General features: G+C 53.2%; 8 protein-coding genes across 8 annotated transcripts; 4 read left to right on the top strand and 4 right to left on the bottom strand.

Moving 5' to 3' along the window:
• Window positions 1-247: 247 nt before the first annotated feature.
• ATEG_03219 (putative U1 snRNP complex component Yhc1) lies at window positions 248-1,030 on the top strand (the record flags this gene model as incomplete). The annotated part of the gene is made up of 4 exons (XM_001212397.1): window positions 248-314; window positions 374-502; window positions 565-636; window positions 708-1,030. 4 exons carry the CDS (start codon window positions 248-250, stop codon window positions 1,028-1,030), a joined length of 591 nt encoding a protein of 196 aa, XP_001212397.1.
• Window positions 1,031-1,767: 737 nt separating this feature from the next.
• On the bottom strand, window positions 1,768-4,040 carry ATEG_03218 (transient receptor potential ion channel family protein; the record flags this gene model as incomplete). Its single annotated transcript, XM_001212396.1, has 2 exons — window positions 1,768-3,605; window positions 3,668-4,040. 2 exons carry the CDS (start codon window positions 4,038-4,040, stop codon window positions 1,768-1,770), a joined length of 2,211 nt encoding a protein of 736 aa, XP_001212396.1.
• A 4,418-nt stretch (window positions 4,041-8,458) lies between these two features.
• On the top strand, window positions 8,459-8,845 carry ATEG_03217 (uncharacterized protein; the record flags this gene model as incomplete). Its single annotated transcript, XM_001212395.1, has 1 exon — window positions 8,459-8,845. One exon carries the CDS (start codon window positions 8,459-8,461, stop codon window positions 8,843-8,845), a length of 387 nt encoding a protein of 128 aa, XP_001212395.1.
• A 619-nt stretch (window positions 8,846-9,464) lies between these two features.
• On the bottom strand, window positions 9,465-10,151 carry ATEG_03216 (uncharacterized protein; the record flags this gene model as incomplete). Its single annotated transcript, XM_001212394.1, has 3 exons — window positions 9,465-9,524; window positions 9,849-9,981; window positions 10,042-10,151. 3 exons carry the CDS (start codon window positions 10,149-10,151, stop codon window positions 9,465-9,467), a joined length of 303 nt encoding a protein of 100 aa, XP_001212394.1.
• Window positions 10,152-11,427: 1,276 nt separating this feature from the next.
• Window positions 11,428-16,263, top strand: ATEG_03215 (uncharacterized protein; the record flags this gene model as incomplete). The annotated part of the gene is made up of 3 exons (XM_001212393.1): window positions 11,428-14,724; window positions 14,778-16,181; window positions 16,237-16,263. 3 exons carry the CDS (start codon window positions 11,428-11,430, stop codon window positions 16,261-16,263), a joined length of 4,728 nt encoding a protein of 1,575 aa, XP_001212393.1.
• Window positions 16,264-16,808: 545 nt separating this feature from the next.
• ATEG_03214 (putative metallo-beta-lactamase domain protein) lies at window positions 16,809-17,420 on the top strand (the record flags this gene model as incomplete). Its single annotated transcript, XM_001212392.1, has 2 exons — window positions 16,809-16,924; window positions 16,994-17,420. The coding sequence occupies 2 exons, from the start codon at window positions 16,809-16,811 to the stop codon at window positions 17,418-17,420; spliced, it is 543 nt and encodes a 180-aa protein (XP_001212392.1).
• Window positions 17,421-17,971: 551 nt separating this feature from the next.
• On the bottom strand, window positions 17,972-18,835 carry ATEG_03213 (uncharacterized protein; the record flags this gene model as incomplete). The annotated part of the gene is made up of 1 exon (XM_001212391.1): window positions 17,972-18,835. One exon carries the CDS (start codon window positions 18,833-18,835, stop codon window positions 17,972-17,974), a length of 864 nt encoding a protein of 287 aa, XP_001212391.1.
• A 560-nt stretch (window positions 18,836-19,395) lies between these two features.
• ATEG_03212 (carbon-nitrogen hydrolase family protein) lies at window positions 19,396-20,686 on the bottom strand (the record flags this gene model as incomplete). The annotated part of the gene is made up of 5 exons (XM_001212390.1): window positions 19,396-19,560; window positions 19,612-19,656; window positions 19,709-19,921; window positions 19,986-20,476; window positions 20,539-20,686. The coding sequence occupies 5 exons, from the start codon at window positions 20,684-20,686 to the stop codon at window positions 19,396-19,398; spliced, it is 1,062 nt and encodes a 353-aa protein (XP_001212390.1).
• Between the last annotated feature and the right edge of the window lie 911 nt (window positions 20,687-21,597).

Raw genomic sequence — 21,597 nt, 5'->3', positions numbered from 1 at the left:
TGCAGCGCTTCAAGGGCAGTGACAATCCAGAAGGCCCGCCCATCATGCCGAAATATAAGTACTCCCTTGTCCCCAGTACCACAGCCTCAAGCTAACCGTCACAGCACTCTTCTGTAGGTTTCCCCCACGTTAACCCTTCGCGATACTCATTCTCGCCGCCGCCACCGGCCTCAACCTCACATTGATACTGATCGTCGAATCCGCTAATCTAGGTGACTATTGCGACGTGTACCTCACGCACGACTCGATGAGCGTGCGCAAGGCGCACAACGCCGGCCGGAACCATCTGCGCAACGTCCTCGAGTATTATCAACGTAAGGCGTCGGGCTGGACATCCATCGCGCGCGTGCAAACTAGCTAACGACGAATACAGAAATCGGCCAAGAAAAGGCCCAGTCGGTCATCGACTCGATCACATCCTCCTACGCCGCTGAAGGCCAGGCCGTCCCCAACCCGGCCATGGTGCCACCCGGCGCCTTCCCGCCGCCGTTCCCCTTCCCGGGTACGTCGAGTCCTCCCGCAGCACGCATGTCCGTCGAGCGCTAACAATCCCAGGCCGACCAGGCCAGCTGCCTCCCCCGCCTCCGTTCGGCATGCCTCCCCCAGGCATCAACGGCGCCCCCGGCCTGCCGCCTCGTACGTCTCCCTAGCTCCCTCCCCGAACCGATCGACAGAAAGAGAGAATCTTCGAAACTAACCAGTCAAAGCACCCGGCGGTCGTGGTCTCCCCTTCCCGCCCCCGTTCCCTGCGGGGTCTGGTGCCCCCGCCGCCGGAGGTCTGCCCCCCCTCCCCAACATGCCCGGCGCACAGCCCTTCCCGCCGCCGCCGGGCGGCTTCCCTCCCAACTTTCAGACCCCAGCGCCCGGCGCCCCTGGCTTCCCTCCTGTGCCGCCGCCAGGCCAGCCTGGCTTCAGCCCTAGCCCCGGCCCGGGCATGGCTGCGCCTCCTGGCCAAGATGCATATGCGCCGCCCGGCGCTGGGTCCGCGGGTCTGCCGGGGCCGCCGCCTGGACTGGGTGATCACCGGTGAGATATGAGGTTGTGGGTGACGGTTTACTATGTTTGCTTCTTATTATACCTGATGTGGACTCTTGGGTTGACGGTATGGACTAGATCTTCTTTTCTCCAGCGTGGTTTTTTTTATTCTTCTGGCGTCGTGTTCTGCTTTATGTTCCAGAAAAGTCGGGAATCTGCTTGCGCAGATGTATTCATGGTGTACACATAGCAATTCATGATATCGGTCTCATCATAATGGGTAGTACCCAAACACAAGGACAGAACTACGGTGACGAGTGAATGCCAACACCATGCGTCAGCAACGCAGGCACTAGTATTATGACTTCTTTCCATACATGAAATCAAATAACACAGGGAGACCCTGTCTCGATATATAGCGCACACAGTTCAGAAACCCAGGTCCCGAATCTCCAAATCCAATGCTTCACAACGCCAGGTAAAACAACAAAAAACATCAATGAGTAAGAAAGGAAACGAAAGGAGGGTAATTGTCTGAGTGAGATGACAATGAGAGTGTAAGGGCTCGGGGAAATGAAGAGCATTTTTCAGTATAGCACAGTATACCTCGGAATATAGCCCACAATGTGAGACAGTAGTAAAGGATAGCGCACTAGGTGCCAGGAAGGGAAAGTCCAAAAGAGTAAATGAAAAGAAAATGTAGAAAGCAAGGACGACATGAAAACCAGTCGAATCCCGCGCTAAGAGCCATAACTTCATCTCAAGCAAGGCAAAACACAATCATTGTAACCTTTAGTGCTCGTATCCCGCACCTCTCTGCCACGGGCTGGGGTTGTTCTGTGCCCGGTAGGCCGGCATGCCGTTGAGAGGAGATGCGTTGTAGCCGCGTGGTACCGGTGATGGTGACCGAGCGTCAAAGCCAGGAGGACCCCGCGTAGCAGCGCCATTGTTACTGGGGAACAGCGGCACTGAGGGGTCCACCGGAGAATGCGGCGCTTGGCGGGGCGTATCATGCGGTTCCAGGTTCTGACGGTTGATGCTGGCCCCATTGCCGCTGGAGAATGATCCATTGTCATCGTCAAACGGACTGGATTTGTAGGCCGTGGTCTTCATGTCACCACGCGCAGTGGCGCCCAGCGCATCCAACTCCGTGGTCAGTTGGGTCTGCGACTTGATGAAAGAACCCCGATCATCCCTCATGGGCTGATACCGGGTATCGGGGTTCTTGGACACGACGGCATAGATCGAGGCGATAAGCACCAAGAGCAGGAGGACCAAGGCGAACACGGCGTTGATGACGAAGAAGACGACACCCATAACACCAGTCACCAGACCGGGCTGGTTAAAGACGTCCGAGAAGAAGAGCAGAAAGATGGAGTTGAGGAAGTTGACGGCAGCGATCGAGATGTTGTAGATATTGGTCTTCTTGTCCATCCATGGGCGCATCACACTAGCACCAATCAACATGGCGGCCTCAATGATGACCAAGGCAACAGTCTGCACGACCGGGGCAGGTTGACTAAGACCGATGAACATGCCCTTGACAAGGATGTAGGCCAAGACAGGAATGACGAAGTAGTATGCCGTTGCGCGATACTGCACATAAAGGAAACCCCACTTGTTCAGGCACGAAGGGTCGGAGTAAAGGATGTACGCAGGGTTTTTGTGCATGGTCACCGAACGTTTCGCCAGCATAACGACCTTGCACGCAGCCCATCCCAATGCCGCAAGAATCGACAGGAGCATGATGACAGCCAGGACAACTTCAGCGGCAGAATCATGCTGTGTGAATTCCCACAGGCAAAGCACACACATTTGGGGGAAGCCGATCAGGGTCAGTCGGAATAGGATTCCACGGGCGACGATCTTCCATCCGTTACGGAAGTCCTGGAACTTGTCACTCTTCATCTTACCGTTCTTGGCGAGGAGCTCGCAGACGCCTTTGAAGAGAGCGACAAGGAGCATGACCAGGGCGACGAATACGACGAAGAAGATAAGTCCGGTCAGGAAGATGTTCGTCTCCTCAATACCGGCCCGGAACCCAACACGGGTGATACCCCGGACCACGACAGTATTGGTGTTCGCGGTCTCGGATTCCGCTCCATCTCGTCTGAACAAATGATCTGATGCCCTCTTGAGCAGACCAGAGGCGGTGTCCAGAGATCGCTTCTTCCGCTTGAGCACTTCTACGGATGTTGTAGATAGTTTCTGGAGAGTTGTCGAAGGGGTTCCGCCGGTGGCCCGTAGATACCAAGTACAGATCGTCTCAAGGAATCCAACATGGATAATACCCATACTCCAGGCAAAGTTCTGGGTCCAAGACTGGACGATCGGGGGCATGTGGACGGAGATCATGCCAAACATGGCCTGGGACTGCATGAAGCTGAACAGGGAGAGCGCGTTGGCGGCAACGTGGGCGGCAGTGTTGGAATGGCCAAGACCCGATGTAATGGCAGATGCGGCCAGGCCCAAACCGGAGATGATTGCAGTCGTCCAGCCGACACCCTTCTGATACACGGTCTTTCCATTGGAGAGGGTGGCTTCGACACAGGTGATAGTTTCGCCCGTTTGCGTGGAGTTGATGTAAATGCGGACGGAGGCGTCAAGATCAGGAACCGTGTACGCGATGCCTACACATCACAGTTAGGGTCGGGGCGCAAGGACATGGTGGAGAGTATGGGGGTAGACTCACCGGGAATCGAATTCACGACATCTTGCGGAATCTCGATCTGAGCCTTGGGAACATCGATGGGACCGGTGTTCATAGGACAGAGACCCGGGAGATTCATTTCACAAGGGTCCAATTCCTTCTTCAAAGCAGTATAACCATAGGCATCCAGGACCAGTTCCGCCACGACCTTTCCAGAAATGGCGGCGACTCCGTCGAAACTGAATTCGAGGGTCCGATTCTCCGGGGTGAAGAGGACACTGAAATAGGTGGCAGTGAAGTTACTGCTATCCTGACACAAATTCAGGGCGTTGGATTCGATCATCTTCACCGCCGACACCAGCGGTGTCGACTGGAAGGCAACCAACAGGCTGAGAAAGAGCGTTATTAGCCGCATGATGGCGGTATTTTGCGGTCTCTAGAGGCTCTTCCGTGGAAACTAAATAGGGGACTCTTCGTAATATATGGAAGGTGGAGTAGTGAAGTGGAAGGTAGTACTGGTACTCCAGAGTACCAGCTTGGCGCCGGCCGGATGCGGAAATGGTCGAGGTCGTATTGAAGTGAGAGGTCTCGGAAGAATCGAGGATAGGCGGAGACGAAATCAAGTCTGGGGTTGGAGATGCGGCGGAGGAGCGTTACGATCTCACAGCGTCATCAAAAGGAGCCTAGGGGGTAAATCGAGCGACCGCAGGACCACGATGAAGATCCTATGAGGTAATTATGCGGTAGGGCGGCAGACAGGGAGTAAGGAGGTATGATAGCGATCACGGTCGGAAGCGATGGTAAAAGAGAGCGTCAGATTGTAAGGAACGTCGAGTTTGGAGCGAACGTGGGAGGACAGTAGTTGAAGCGAGTGGGACGGCGACACACAGTATAGCCGGAGAAGAGGGAGGATGGGGGAGGAGGAACCAGGGGATGGGCCTCAGGGTCCCGGATGACGGTAGATAGTCGAAGAGGAAGGAGAACGAGCGAACGAAGAAGAGGAGGAGGAAGAAGAAGAAAGGGGAGAGAATGGGATGATATCAGAGTATCTTCTCTCTCACTCTACCACGACACAACTTCAGGGAGGAAGAGTTGATGGAGAGTCGTGGAGTAGAGAGAGCGCTCAAGGGAGGGAATGAGTTGCAGGGAGAGACGGCCGGAATGCTGAGTCAGCACGATGATCGGGGGGCTTCTACAGTACTAACGTAATATAAAGCTGAGGTTGAAAGAAATCCAAGAGAACAGAATCCGTCTCATGAAAATATTATATTTATTATATTAATATCAAGATTAGTACACAAAATGCAGTGGCAGGGAAAGGATGGATGCTTCCTGACTGGCTTACGGGATACATACTCCGTACATAAAACTGTCAACGACTCTGTAACTTCAGTGCATACTCACAGTATGCACATCCCTTATACTCTGTACACATCAGACTCTATCGTGATCCTTCTTGTCTCCTCTCCCATCGACTAACTATCGTTATTATTGCAGCCTTTACTGCGAAACGGTCTTGCCTCTCCCATGCCCCCCACTGGCGCACGCGCGTCGTTCAGGGGGTTGGGTCCGCCCGCTGAATGCGGATGCGATGCTGACTTTTACCCATGGTTCACTGCTGCCTCTGATTTGCCGTGGACAGCCAAGAGGGAAAATTCTCCCCCCAAACCACCTGCGATGGCGAGATTATGCGCCGGGTCAATGGTGGAGTAGGACCTATGGAGTACTCCGGGTACAGTAAATGCAACAATTCGTCGCGAGCGAATTTTCGCCTTTTTCACCCTACGGTGGATCTCTCCTCTGCCGCTCATCTCAACTCCAGCGCTAATACAACTGGCTCATGGCGTGCGAACACAGCGGCAAGATCTCCATCATCTTCATCATCATCTTCTTCTCCTGGAAGGCAAACTCACTGGGGTCTTTCTTATCCTTCTGCCTACGAGGATTTTGTGCTCTCTCCAGTCTCTTCTCAAACACACCAAGTGTGCTATTAATAGCCATTGACACAAGTGTCTTTCCACGGTTCGCGCCGCGGCAAGCCCAAACTCCCTAGGCCCGCACGATGTTTCTGCAGCCATCTAACTGTCTCTCCCCTATCCTCGACTTTCACTCAGATGGCAGACATGCAGGGTCCATCCGGTGACTGTCTCGGACAGATCAGCATTAGCGCACAATGCCATACTTTAAGCATAATCGCGGAATACGTGTCCCCAACCCATCCCAGTGATGAGCAAGTCGAACCCAGCAGAACTCACAGTCGATGATGCGTCAGATGGACGTACAGTGTACTCCGTACTCGTATGCTCGTCTTTGGCCTAGGCCTCACGATCCTAGAAGAGACGCGGAAAGGTTAAATTGATTGCGAGGGCTGCACAGCCCCCTCGGTCACCGCACTCACCCCCAGCAATGATACGTACTAAGGTCATTACCTAGTACCCCTTCTATTAGTCTGGAACACGTCTGGTGATGGTCTTCTAGGCTCAGTCCTGTCTCTCTACAAAGTAAAGAAAACTCTCCCATCTACCAACTCCCTCGGAGGAGACCGTAAATTCCCCAAATCGCCCCAGAATGCTGTCCCTCCCAGACGACGATCCGTCCACCCTGATCAGCAAGCGATCATCGGCCTGGGCCACTATGTGAATGCGCGGCATGACATCAGCCATCTCCATTGATCATCTGTCTCTTCCCATGGTCAGTTGACGAAATTGAAGTGCGAGAGACAAAGCGCTGTGTTGTACAATATAAGAAAAATTACGGAAGCAATAATGTTAAATTGCGGTAGGATTAATGACGAAGTGGCATGGAACCATGGGCAGCCTAGTCCTATTTTTGGTACATGAGATTTACTCCATAACGCAGAACCAAACTTTCCTCCCGCCGCCCTCCCACTTTGGTCTGTGTTTTAGCTTTTCAGGGTCCTTTCAGGCCCAGATCAACTGGTTCCAGCTAGCGATCGTATATAAAACACATCTGTAACCTTGTCCCTCTGATGTTCTTGTGTCTAGAACGACTCTACTGTCAATAAGCCTATGTCTCAGTCTCGTGCATAATAGCCAGTACCGCTCACTGTCATCCGGCTCCTCCGGCAGTTTTCGACACCACTACGTAGGTATTTTAGCCGTATCTCGCTGACAGATGAGACATTGCAATGTACCAAATGGAAACATTGCATATCTATAGCTATTAGTTTGAGCACAGTTTCAGTCAGATTCCATGTGGCTGTTATTGCCGAGTCAAGTCGTTCACAGCCTCCTCATCAGAGCCCATCTCTTCGCGTCGTCTAGTTTTGCCTGTAATGAGCGCATATCTGGACCGCCTCTTGCCACATGGTGTATTCGCCAAGAGACACTATTTCTATTTTCAAGTTAACTATCGTTCGAAACACATTGCCATTGATATATTCAACCTGACTTGTGGCAGTCAGACGTTTTAGTTCGCTGATAAAGTGTAGTCTGAGGTTTGCGATGCATTTAGAACCTGCTATAATGGGCCGTTCAACAGCGTAGGATTCATCCAATTGTCCAATTCTTAATGAAGAATGGCTATAATTCATATAGATACAGATATAACAACCCTTCATGCACTGCTTTCAAAGCTATCTATTCACGACCTTATATCACGTGATGCGTCCTCGGTATCCTGTCACTCAGGATATCGAAATTCGTCGACTTTTATATTTGCTAAGGCATTTGGGTAACTTCATTTCCTTATTGCTCTCGTCGATCTCTTCCTAATGTTTGTCAGATAATGCAGCAGGGCATAGTAGACGTTGACAGATGGTTCGGATACTGCCTTTCAAGCCAGGCAGTAGTCCACATTAACTTCTGAGAGTCTAGTTGACCGGAAGATCACTGAACCACAAATATGTGTTCTCTTTCCATGTACCTCTCATAAACCTGTTCCATCCTAAGTAGGACCTGGTTACCAAATTTCACCGCACCCATAATCGCGGCAGTCTATGGAGTACAGCAGCTGCTCCGCCAAACCACTCCTAGCTTACGGCAATGTCATGTCGTGTCCCAGATGAGGAAAGTTGGTCAACCTAAGGTTCATATTCTTAAACATGGCGGTATCAGATTTTGTCGAGGACACGGTGGGGCAAGCTTCAACTCCATGAAGCGGTTTATAATAAGCAATTGTCGCTGGTTCTAGTTAGACACGTACGTCTCAAGCAATGGAACATGGTGCTGTTCATACATAGCGGGTGATGTTTAGCTAGAAAAGGCTTACCGAAGCTCAATTCCCCTTCTTGATACCACTATGTGAAAGCCTATGGCTAAGCTTTAGAGAGGCCAAAACAGTTCAGCTGCCAGAGGTCTGAGCATCCTCCTAAAGGGAAACAAACCTCAAAGAATGATATCGAACTGGATGTCTTACGCGGCGAGCCGTCCTCATTTAAAGTGAACCTTACGCTTCTCGTGACCAGACATACAGGGCACCCCGCTGTCGGATGTCTATAACCGATCACAGCTTGTGTGCCAGAACCTGCCTAGTGAATCGTCCATCTCCAACCCTCAATCCTGAATACTTATATTCTGGTATTGCTGCCCGGATACCACGGAGCATTAGCCCATGGTACCATGGGGCTATTCCTCTGAGTAATGACCCGCGAGGACATGCAAAGGTCAAGGAGACCCCAATACTAACAACAAGCTTAAAAAGCCCATCTTATGCTCCTCAAGTCAAAAATATGGTCGTCCGATTCGACTTCCAAGACAGAATCATTGCCGTAACTGGCACGACATCTGGAATGGACTCGAAACCACAAGGCTTCTAGCAGCCAGTGGCGCAACCCTATCATTAGCGGATATCCAACAACCGTCTCGGAGTTAAATGTACTTGGTCGCGCAAGAGCCATCGGATACGTCGACGACGTGTCCGATGCCAAAAAAAGTCGGCGAGTGGATCAACAAATCAGTCACCCCCTTCGGCAAGTTGAACGGCGCAGCTAATCCGGCCGGGGTGATTGGCAAAATCATCAACAAGAGCACTATCGCCGATCTGAGCGAAGACGACTGGGAGTTCGTGTTTGGCGTGAATCTCAGGGGAATCATGCATTGCATGCGAGCGCAGATCAACGTGATGAGAGACGCAGGGAGCATCGTCAACGCGTCCAGTGTTGCCGGGGATATGAGCTTTGCGAGAAATGCGTCCTATCCGGCTGCGAAACATGGTGTTATCGGGCTTCCAAGGACGGCAGTCAAGGAAATTGGGGACTGAGGAATCCGCGTCAGCGCCGTGGCCCCGTAAGATAGCCTGCCTGTGCGAACCTATGTATGTTATTTGCTGGCACGCCTTCTAGAGGTCTGATCGATATTCCGATGCAGTCCAAGTCGGCTGAAATGAGAGGACGGGACTGGGAGTGGACATTTGCCATCAAGGGTAAGGGGAGATCCTCTGAGGTGGCCCATTTGGTTGCCTGGCTGCTGTGTGATGTCTCTGGTTATCTCAGCAGAACAGTGCAGGCGATCGATGGGGCTTGGGCATGCTAGCTGTCTGTCAAATGTTGTTGTCCATGTTTAATGGATGACGTTGTTGAGATAGAGTCCAGGTTCCGGCATGCGGGACTGTGCTATGGCGTGTGAAACGGCATGTCCCATTTTGTCGATGTTTCCATCTACCGGTGTATAACTACTCCGGCCATGCAAGAACCAGTTTCCAAGCAATTCGAGAATCCAGGCTCCGAACAGGCCCAAATCTACCCTGTAATTAGATCCCACCAGAAGTAATATCAAAGGAATCAAACGTTATGCAAGGTACAGCTGATCCCACGCATATTGGCAGCTTTATTGCATGCTGGGAAGATCTTAATTCTTTGCCATCGTGGGCAGTGTTTAGATTAGATCTGCAGAACCAGGGATACGGAGACGTTCGTTCCACGGTACCATCCCCCCAAGATCTATACGAGATCGCAAGTATACCTATTCCGTGGGGGTCAAAATAATACTCTCGTTTGAATAATGGATAAATTAATGCAGCCTGTCATTGAACATTGTGGTTGTGGTTTAGAAGGGGCTGGTCTGATCGATTGCGGTGGCTGGGGACTGGATCCACCACAAATTGCCGGAGATTCACCAACGTCCGATTGAAGGATTCCTGTCGTTAACGTGCGAGATCTCTGTTGCAGTCCGATAATTGGCATATTAATCTTGGACTGCCTTTCCGTCCCAGCGCAGAGCATTGGGCGAGTCGGAGAGAAAATGTGATGAGTTGGCGGACGCACAGCCAATGGACCAGGGGCGATGGTCGTCCCGGAGACATCACAGGGGCCAAGCGTCTTAGTCGTGGGATTCTCGGGCCAGTGAGGAGGGCCGTCACTCTGGGCTTTCTTTTTCCAGGGCACGAGCACTGCGTTCCTGTTGGCGGGTCACCGCTCGGTCCACTGTGGGTTGATCACATCTGTACAATACTCCTACTCTACTCTGAATCTTCGCCTGTCCCTAATCGAAGGAGCCATCAGATACGAGTAGATACTTGTAGTGCGTGATTCTCGAGAGTGACCCTCGTCACGAACAATCGCAGCCATGATGGAATAACGTATGATCAATTTATTACATCCAGTAAAGTGGCTGTCTCATGTTGTGATGGATGAGCGACCAGGTATCACAATGCCGCCCAAAGCAAATCTTCCAGGTTACAGATCACACACTCTTGGGTCGCCCTGGACGAGATGAGCTCTGATGAATGTATAAATACTGCCTGTCGCTCCTTACTTTTCCTTTCAGCCGGATTTCTTGCACGGGCGAACTCATGGACCCCGTCCCAGCCACCTTGCGTGGTGATCGCTGGGGCAATCAGCAACGCCCACCGTACTCGGGGTAGAATCGTAGACTGTAGAACATAGAACGTAAAATTGTAGAGCCGGTGCTGGTTGATGGAGGAATCTATATAAATATATTCAAGATCTGGTATTAAAGCAGTGGAATTTAGAGTAAAGAATCAGCCAACACCGATACTGGGCCCGTATGCTGCTGATTCTTTTCCAACGGGGCTGCGTTTGTTGTCGGCCGCTAAGACGAAAAAGCTCCGCCAGCACATCACATTCGGTATTATGATCACGATCCCACCAGCCTTCGTCTTTTTCTCCCTCTCGTCTTCTCCTTCATCCCCGGCCTCTTCCGCAATCTTCCCTCTCCTCTGCATTCCCCTTGATTGAATTTTGCTTCTTCCCATTCCTCTGTTCCAATCCCCAGGAATGTGGTTCTGATCCCGTCCGGAATGTGTCAGTGGTGAAACTTCCGACTGACTTGCTTATCGCCTTCGATTGAGCTGGACAAGACAACGGCCGGTATACCTAACTTGGGCACACACCTACAAAGGTCACCTCCGACACTGCGAGAGCTGGAATCTCCCGTGCCAGTTTCTCCTCCTCTTCCACTGGTTCCACCGACCGATTCTTCCTCCATTATACCTCTTTGTCTCGACCGCCTCCCGCTGGTAAGCTCGACTCTCTCGTCTTGTATACATCTTCCCCTCTCCTCCCCGCCACCGCTTCTTGAATCACTCCCTCATCCATCCCCCTTTCATCCCCTTCACCGTCCTGCACATCGAGTGTCCGATCGGTAATGACCGTTCATATGTCCGGCAGCATTCTGGATTCGATTGCAGACGCTGGTCCTTCTCCGCATTGAACTTTCCCCTCCGCGCATCCTTCCCCTGAAGACCTCCAACCTACTCCCACAAAGAAGGGAAGACTGGACAGAATCTGAGGGGACTAGATCATCACCAGATTCACCCACACGGAGTATGATTGTGTCTACTTGAGAGAGAAGAACCACAGTCCCCTCATACCCTCCTCCGTCATGGGCGTCGATACCCGCAGACCGATCTTACCCGCCCCCACTGAATCCATTGTCGACACGACTGGTGGCAGCGCAACAGCAACTGATCTGGCAACTGACATCTCGCGGCGCACAGACAAGTCCTCCTACTCCATTCCAGACGACGGGAGTCCTGTCACCATCTCCACCCATCGGAAACACCGCCCCCGCGCGGAGGATTCCAAACTGTCCCACTCATCCCACCACTCCCAGACCTCCCTGCTCATCGAGTACTTCGAGGGCGGGAAGGGTTCTGGCGCTTTAGTCTCGCGACCGAGCGTGCGAGTGCGAGTCACTCCCTCCGCCGGCCGGAAACACAAGGAGCACGTGCAGATCACCGACTCCAGCGGGAAAAAGTCATACTCCCGTCGCATCTCCTTCAGCTCGCCCTCCAAGCAAAAGTCGCAGGGCGAACACGCCGGGGACGACCAAAGTACCTCATCGAGTATCGGCACCGATGAGAACCAGCAGTCCTCGAGTCGTCCGCCAGTGGAGATCGAGCTCATGAACCGTGACCACACCAGCGAGCTCTCCACGCTTTCTCGTGACGCGAGATACATTCACCCCACCTCCGACATCTCGTCGATGCCGGCGGATAGTCTGCTCGAAGCCTCATCATCTGGTCCACGGCGGAAACGCAGCCAGAGTCTCGAACGGGAACAAACCCAGGATTCCAAGGTGTACCTGAAGACCCCTTCGCGACAAAGGAGTCGCAGCCTGAGTACTGAACGCATTGCTCATCGCGTAGCCGAAAAGCTCAGCAACGATCCCCGCGAGGTCGCTACCAGCAAAGACCCACAGTCCGAGAAGTACAAGGGCGATCCCCAGCAGGCCGATCCTAAATCTCCCCGGCGGCGACTATTCCGAGAAGAAGATATGAGTCCCGAGTCCAGTCTTCTCAGCGCTTCGGCGGTGTCCTCGCGGCGTCGGTCTGGCGATCAATACTCCATCCGCTCCGGTACCTCCAAATCCTCCATCAACAATCCGAAATTACTGGAAACGGTCGAAGATGCCATCCGGAGATTGATCTTGCCCGAACTAAAGGAGCTCAAAAAGGACCAAAAAGTCATTTCCAATACGTCCAAATTCGAGCGAGACATGAATGCCTCCTACTCGTCTACCAGCTCGCCCAAAGACGAACTCGGTAGACGCCTTTCCAAGCACGCCAGTGCACCCAACGTCAGGAAACCCAAGGTCGTGCTCAACAAAGATAGCCGCGACGAAGGCATCGTGCTGTCTGGAGAATCAGTTCCGTCGCAGCAAGAGCGAAGGCCCAGCAAAGACACCGACACAACGTCAGATGGAAGTTATGTCAAATGGGCTCAGCGCCCGGAACTGTCTGAGCAAGATAAGCTGCGCCGACAGAGAAGCAAGGGTCTCCGCGATGCTGAAAAGGCTGCAATTGTCGGGTCCGCTTTGACTGCTGCCGCACTCAAGCACCATGACTCGCGCTCCAGCATTGACAAGAACGAAGGCAGGAAGGCCAGTGGCTCCAGAAGCCGCGCTGGAAGCATCAATGAGACCGAGCTGGTCTTCCGAAAACACAACGTAGCGCCCATGCCGTTTCGCAGTGCAATCGAATCAGACATCACGAGGGGTTCCCTTCTTTCCGAGCAGACAGCCGAGCCCACTTCACCTCGCTTCGATTCCAAAACCCAGGACACAACTCACGGGTCACCGAGACAGCTCGCGTCACCCACTTCCCGAACACCCACCCGCACACCCTTGGATTCGCGGTATGAGCTCAAACATAGCAACCTGTCAAGTCACAACTTGTCGATCCATAGCTCTTCTGATCACGATCTGCGGGAGAAGAGCCGCTCGCCAGGGAGTGATGCTTCTGCGGGAGCTATTGCTGCGGCTGCAGCGGCCAACCTACTAGACGTCCACTCTGGACATCGTGGCTTGGATTTCAATGATATCAGCAACCGTCGGCGAACGCTCAGCCCAATCCAAAGTGTTGCTAGCAATCAAAGTGAATCTCACATCAGACAAGACTCCACCCACCAAGGTGAGCAAGGCTCCTTGAAGGACGAAAGGGAACTCGAGCCCCGCCTTTCCATAGATTCGCTTTCCTCCGCGCCCAGCACCGATCTCGCGCGATCGACTCGTGATGGTCCCAGCTTTGCGAGTCAAAGCGAGATTATGCGACACCACAAATCTGGACCCGAGCTGGGATACGAGCAGTCCCCAGGACAATCGCCTCGGCCTAGAGAATGGCAAGAATACTCCGATGTGGAAGGTGAACAGGATTATCGAAACTCTATGGCGGAGACCACCAGTACTGAGAATCGACGAATGACCGGTTACACAGAAGAGAGCGATGTCGACTACATGGAGAAAGTGAACCAAGGTCAACCAGTTGCTGGGATCGGGGCAAACCCCCAGTATGTTCATCCAGTGGCAGTAGAGTCGGCCGTTGCGTCTCTTCTGGATCCGTCTATCCTCGATACCAAATCCAATCAGTCGGGAGGAAACCGTTCTCAGGCGAGCGAGCCTCGCCAGCTTGGAGATCAGAGCCCCAGGCCGATGGAACGGGGCTTACAGACACCTCATGGGAGTCGCCAAGGAAGTCCTCTAAAGCAACGTCAGGATGCGAGCCCGGACGCGACCTCTTTCCCCCGACGAATGGGTGCGACTTCGCCTCCGCAAAGCGTCACCCAGTCGTTGGATGACCAAGCTGAACCCTCGCATATGTTCATGGATCCTCTTCACGATGGCAGCCCCCCAGGTGGCCATAGTCCTGACTCAGAGTCCGAGATAAATACAAACCCCTCCATCATCCAAGGTCCCGCCCACGAATCCAAGTGGACTTATGATCACACTCCTCCTAAGGGGGCGCAATCACCTTTGTTCGATAATGCCAATGTCGCTGCAGGCAGTGCAGGCATGGACCCAATGGAGAAATCAGGGTACAATCAGAACTATTATGCGGAAGATGGCTACGAAAACGATGGTTACTATGATCAACAGTATCCCAGAGGCCATATGTTCGATACGCCATCGGGGCTCAGAGATGAGGGATATGTCTCGGCTGCCAATCCTCTCTCCCCGGGCGCAGAAACGCCTGAAATGGCTGATAAAGGGTTCGGCGGAATTGACGCTAATGGCATGGGCTTGTTTGACAACCCTGCCGGGGCCGATGATCAGTTCATGCCGTCTCACCAGCGACAAGTCAGTGGATACTCCCACGGAATTGGCTCTCCTCTGTATGACAGTGCTACCGGCCGTGGAATCGATCAGATACAGTCAAAGGACATCGTTGCTCTTATGGATCATGTGAGTCTCTAGATGGCAACCAGACGCTGGACGTTTTCACTAACATTATACAGCTTACTGTCCGCGATGCCCAACGGAATGCTCGTGATACTGAGATATTAGTGACCCTAGTCCGGAGTGCGGCCGAAATGCGCAACTCTTTTGAAGAGATGAAGAAATTCATCGCTCAACAAGATGGGTTGCTGATGGAAGCCAGCGATAAGCAGCACGACAGGACATACAGGGCCCTTGGCGGACCGCGTCCCCTGCCGGCCAGCGGCGCAAGAAGCGTTCGTCAGTCCACTATGGACGATGGCGATGACATGCGTTCGAAGCGGAAGAATGTCTTTAAGCGTGCGCTCAAAGGTCTTAGCCTCAAATCCTCCAACGACCTGACAAAGATTGAGGAGATGTTGGAACAGCTGCTTGAAGAGGTCGAGGCCCTACGGGCTGGCCAGGATGATCGATTCCCCAGCAATGGCAACCGAGGCCCCAGCGTGGACCCTGAAGGCTACGAACCGGAAGGCCAGGCTGGAACCGCCTCCTCTGGAGCTCATTCTGGATACCTCTCAATGTACGCCCGTCCAATGCCGGATTCCGGTGCAAAGGCACCAGGTGTCAGCAACTCCCTGGAGACAGGGGAGAAGCTGCGACCCGATGATCGTGGGGCGTTTCTGAGCCCGAACCCAACGGGCAACATTAGTAGCCAACAGGAAAGAGCTGGATCTGAGCCTTTGTCGAGCCCTCCGCGAGTGCCTGTGGCTTCGGGCGCTCTCAGTAACGAGACCACCCCGAAAACAAATGAGAAGACACGGAAGCACAAGTCAAGCAGTTCCTCATTCTTCCCCAAGATATCGCGATGGTCCAAGACCACAGCTTCCTCGATGGGGGACAACATCCGACACAGTATACAGCCGTCCCGCAAAGACCGTGAGTCCTTTGATGCGTCGCGTTCTGGATCTGACCTGGCCCATGGCCCGTACCGGACGGCGGATTACTATGATCCCCAGGGCGATGACAGACTGCGGTCCAACTATACGCTAGAGGATCAACAGCAAGAGAACCGCCCTCCGTCACCTTTGGTTCCGTCCCAGGTCTCGGAGGCCCCGAAATACCGAGCGCACCGGGACAGTCTAGATCTCCAGCATCCCCAGCCGCGCCAAGGGCCTACCGGGCGATACCAGTCGCAATTGGAAAGCCAAGCTCGCATTTACGGCATGCCGGCGGGCGCTACCTATGACCAGTGGGGTTCTAACCCCAGCTTGTCTGGTGCCAACGCCATCCAGGGATACGGCGGCAGCCCTCTGTCCCCGATCTCCGATGCGGACATGTCGGAAACCAGCTCACGGGCAAACCGACAGCCGGGACCCCCGCGGCCTCCCAAGATCAAAGATGACGGCCCATTGATTCCGGAGCGGGCGTCCAAGGTCAGCAGCAATGATGACGAGCGGTCTTACGGCGATCGTGTTGTCTCAAGGGTAAGTCCACCATCCCTCCCTGATTGCGTCTACCGGTGCTAACACTGTCCCAGAGTTCTGCCATGAACGCCTCTCCGCGTAACACACCACCTCCCCGCAAACCGACGGGGCCCCGACCACTGAACTCCGGTAGCCAGTACAGCCCCAACAGACGGAGGAGAAGCCATTATCAAGGAAGCCCTGACCAGGTTGATGATGAGCATTTGTACTAATTCGGTCTCTGATACCCGGCCCCCCTTCTCATGAAGTGGTTGGCCAGTATTTGCCTTTTCTTAATGATGTGATGACTTTTGAGTATTTGCGGTGTTTCCTCGTTTGCCATGCGCGCCTTGCATGAGTAGACCATCACCAGACTTCTTGTTTGTTGATCCTGTGTATCGATACAACGTCACATAGCGATTCGCTTCTCATCTGCATATTTTCGTCTTAGGGAGTATATGAATGCAAGCAGGAGTCGACAGTGTCCATAGTAAGGATGATTGAATGAGTATAACTATCAAAGTTGGGGTTCAGCTGAGTCATGCGGGGAACTCCGTTACCAAAAGTGGGGGACACAATTAAGCTTCATCCCCAGACCTCAACACTCCAACCCAACTCCTCAAACAAGTAGATCAGAAGAAAGTAACCATGACCGACTCTCTAGACCTGGCCATCTGTTCCACCTGCGGCACGCAGTTCTCCGTCCCAACCGTCTCATCATGCAAGATCTGCGATGATCCACGGCAGTATATACCTCCAACAGGGTACGTAGCCTCTTCCACTCTCTTCACACTCTCCCAGCAGTAAAAAGACCTACATACTAACGCAACCAGTCAATCCTGGACAACCCTCCGTGCCCTCCAAACAAGCAAAAACTACCACAACGACTTCGTCCCGGACACAACCCACCCGGACGCGCTCATCGCCATCCACACGACCCCCAAGCTCGGCATCGGCCAGTCCGCCTATCTCTGCCGCACGCCCGCCGGCAACATCCTCTGGGACTGCATCACGTACCTCGACGACGCGACGATCACCCGCATCACCGAGCTCGGCGGCATCGCCGCCATCGTCATCTCGCACCCGCACTACTTTTCCACCCATCTGGAGTGGGCCGCCGCCTTCGACTGCCCCGTGTACCTCTCCGCCGAGGACGACGAGTGGATCGTGCGGCGCGGGCCAGCGCAGGTCCTCTGGGAGGGGCATAGACTGCCGCTGCCGCTGCCGCTGGGACAGCCCCGGGGCGGAGACAGGGCCTGATTTTGAGGCCGTCAAGACCGGTGGGCATTTTCCTGGGAGCGCGGTGCTGTGGTGGAAGTCGCGGCGTATGCTGCTGATCGCGGACACGATCATGGTCGTGCCGAGTGGGATTTATCATGTCGATCGCTTGCCCGGGACGACGTCGTTTTCGTTTATGTGGTCGTATCCGAATATGGTGAGTCTACTTGCTTGGTTTATTTGCTTGATCTTCCATAGGCGAAGGGTGCTGACAGAGTAGATCCCGCTGCCGCCGGATGAAGTGCATGGGATCTGGAAGGCGATTCGGCATACCGAGTTTGATGAGACGAGAGGCGCATTTAAGGGCCAGGAGACGCATGGTGAGAGTAAACGACGGGTATTGGAGAGCGCGAAGATTGTGGTGAAGGCCATGGGGTATCTTGATCATGCAATTCATCTGGAAGAGTGTTGATACCATTGCATGGAACTACCGGCGATTACATACGATGCTGGACAGTGGGTAATAATATAACACATTGCACCTACTATCGTACATCGCCATGACTAGAACAAGAGAGAGAGAAAGCAATTCACTAGAGATCAGAAAACGGTCGCACAGACGTCGCTCCACGACCACGAATGTGCTGTGGCTCAGCCAAGGAGCTATCCCCTGGGTTGTCACTCATGGGAAACTTGCCTGGGAAGCTTTCCGATGAATGGGACCGGGGCAGGTTGTTGAGCTCCAGCACCGCGTGAGAATCGCCCGACAACTGGTGTGCGACGGAGTCGATGGACCACAGCCGACTGGAGCTAAACCACGGCGTCTGCGGGATCATGCACATGTACTGGGCTGCGGACAAGGGAACGGTCTGGCGGAGATGCGCGGACGAGCGCGACGAGTTCCGTTTGCCGGGCGTCGAGTAGACGGAGTCGCTGGTGGCGTGCTGGCTCCATGCGGGGATGGAATCCAAGATGTCGAATTCGTATCCTTCCTCGTCGTGTCTGTCTTCTGTCTCGATCCTCTTTGGAGGGATATACTGCAGCGAACGGAGTGCCGGGCCCGGCCGGATCGGTTGTTTGCCCTGGGCCCGTGGGATCTTGGACGGTCCGTACTTTTTCACAAAGCTGTCTCGCTGTGGGAGACTCTGAGTGCTAGCCGACGAGGGCGACTGGAGCTTTAGGACTGGGACGTCGGGCTTGGTAGCTGCGCGCAAGACTGGCAACGGGAGGATTGCCACGCAGATGTCTGTAATAACTTGCTCCTGGCGCTCGATTTGCCGGCGTGTCCAGTGAGCTACTGGGGATTGTTTGCTGCGCTGGTTGACTCGCAGAATGGCGTCCATAGCTTGCAAGCATTTCAGACTAAGAAGGGATCGTATGAGGGAGAGCGCTTGTCGCAGACTGATGGTCATGCGGTGGTCCTGAGGGAGGACATAGTCGTCGGAGTGAGTGGACATTTCCGTTTGGATCGATAGCATATGGACTATGGACTTGATTGAAGAGTTGAGGTTGAAGTGCCCTTTGAGCAGATGTTGAAGGGTTTCGGCGGGTGCCGGAGAGCTTTGGAAAGTGCGACTGACAACATCCTCTCGTTGTGTATTTGATATGGATGTTGGTATACATCATGTCTATTCCATGAGCATTTCAAGGTGAAAAACAATATACTGTCATGGAAGAATATCCACCGTCTAGCATGAGCAATCTTGGGCGTTAAGATTCATGTCATCAGCCGACTTGCCGCTGTTTATGAGGAAACGGGCAGAATATGATACAGCGGAGACGATGTGCAAAGCCCTCACTGCAGCCGACGACCTGCGCCGCGTTCAGCAGACGCAACAAACTGGTGAGCCAGAGAGCGATATCAAGTCTGTGGAGGTAGATAATAACATTCCTAACTGATATCGAGTAATGATTGAAGTTGAAACAGCAGTTAAGTCACAATATCATATCACAGATTGCACCGATAAATGAGCGGAGAGTAACAGCAGCCCAAAAAATCCATCTGATCTCAACTTCCCTATTCCGTAGTGTCCACTGCTTGAAGAGGGGACGACAATCCGACACGGTCGAGAGTCCGAGTGTATTCAACACCACCATGCACCCGGTCTTCGCGGACAACGAGGTCCTTGCGGTTGGTATCAACCAGGAGGCGGATAAGATCCGGACGCATATAATGGCCGCCCTAGCATGAATTGTCAGCATGTCACTCGAAGCACGAGTCTAGCATCCTTACAAAGTCGGCCAATGACTTGGGAAGTTGGCATTCATCCAGATCAATCTGATCCAATTAGCATTACCCCTCTGGTAGCAATGAGGCATTATCAACTCACATCTACAAACAGCAGACCTTGAAAATCCCGGTCAGGGTGCGGGACGAGACTCTTCCCGTCGGGCCCAAAGATACGGCCGTGCCCGTTGTAGATGCGCGGATCCTCCAGCTCCTTACCAGACGGCGTATTCAGCTTGATGCCTTCTTTGGTGATCATCTGCCAGGGAGCCAGAGTATAGGTGCCCGTCTCAATAGCATACGCTGGAGTGACGAGCTGGGCGGTCTCAATCAGTCTTCAGTCACACGAGTACTCGAGAAGAGACCAGGCTTTAACTTACATCTGCATTAGCTTCGGCGATATTGGTGAAGGGATCGGGGTACTTGAGTGTCTCCTTGCCCGGGTAGAGCGGCCAGGCGGCAACATGGACCTGCTCACCCAGCGAGGCCGCGTAGGCCTTCATGAAGGGGTTCATGTTCTCCCAGCAGTTCAGATGGCCGACACGGCCAATTTCTGTCTTGGTCACGGACTCAGTCGTGTCCCCGGTGCCATCGCCAAAGACCAGACGCTCGACGTGGGTGGCCCGGATCTTACGACGGTGGTTGAGGACTTCGCCAGAGGGCGAGATGAGGACCTGCGTGGTGTACAGACTGGCCAAGTCCACCTCCGAGTAGCCCAGGGACACGAAGATCTTGTTTGCACGGGCTGCCTCGCGGATGCGACGCATCTCGTCCGAGTCGGAGGGCAGACTGTTCTCCCGGTACTTTTTCAGCAACGGCAGACTTTCCTGGTAGTTGACCTTCCACGCCCAGTAGGGGTATCCGGGAATCCCTACTTTATCAGCTAGAGGATCCTAATACATGGTCGTAGCCAGTCGTAGCCGGGACACTCACAGAGCTCGGGGAAGGCGATGAATTTACATCCAGCTTTGCCGGCCTCGTCGATCCAATGGATCGTTCGGCGGACGGACTCCTCAAGGTTGAACCAGCCGGGCTCAGCATTGACGGCCGCGGCCTTGTACTTCTTCAGGATGGGAGACATGATGGTTGATTGACTTGGATCAGGATGGTAGCGGAGGTTGTGCTTGTCTTGTGTGTGTATGCTCTGATCAGTGGCGGGAGAAGCCTGCCTTTTATGTCTTCCTTTTCGCCGCAATGGAGATTCCGTCAGTCTCCATCGTTTGCCATGAATGCATCACGCGATCCGGACTGTAGCACATCGGTCTTTGGATTGTGATTGCTCTCGGACGAGTATCCCGTCGCGATCTGCTTGAGCACGGTATCTGAAATGAGTGGGTATTGACACGGGTGTACGGGGTTTGGTCTGTAACACCAGGCACGAACTGGTTGCAAAATCAGACAATTCAGGGGCTTTTTCAAGATAATAGCGCTCTTGATGAGGCTATATACACTACATGTACACTACGTAGGAGCTACATGTTGGATCGCACGACCTGCTCATATTGGATTCGTGGCGAGGTCACTTATTCGTGCAGACTTGTCTCCTAAATCATGAGTTTCCCTGCTAGTAAACTAGAGTAGCAGTAAATACATGACATTGGAGAGTCATAAGCATGGTGGGAAGTAAGCTGGTTAGGGTATGGGGATACGCCCCCATCCAATTGCATAGGGATCTGCTCTAGTCCCGGGATCTGCCATACGCCCGAGACATGGTACGACATTGCAGCGGGGTTCGGTAGAGACGCTACTCTCGTTGGAGTAAGCAATGATGTCCTGCTTTATTTGTCAGTATGTTCAGTGAATATCAGTATCCTTAGACAACCCTAACAATCGACTACAGCAATGCCTCGTTAATGTAGTGGTTGAGCCACGTCAGATGGTAGGGACGAAGCTACTACATTCTGACCCGTTGACACATCTTATCCAGTCTAGGACCATACATCTAGATGTATTGATGCCCCAGGACAGTTGTTCCCAGATTGGTTTTCTCCA

The sequence above is a fragment of the Aspergillus terreus genome, genomic scaffold (assembly GCF_000149615.1).
Source record: "Aspergillus terreus NIH2624 scaffold_4 genomic scaffold, whole genome shotgun sequence".
NCBI lineage: Eukaryota > Fungi > Ascomycota > Eurotiomycetes > Eurotiales > Aspergillaceae > Aspergillus > Aspergillus terreus.
This window is presented reverse-complemented; position numbering and strand designations above follow the sequence as displayed.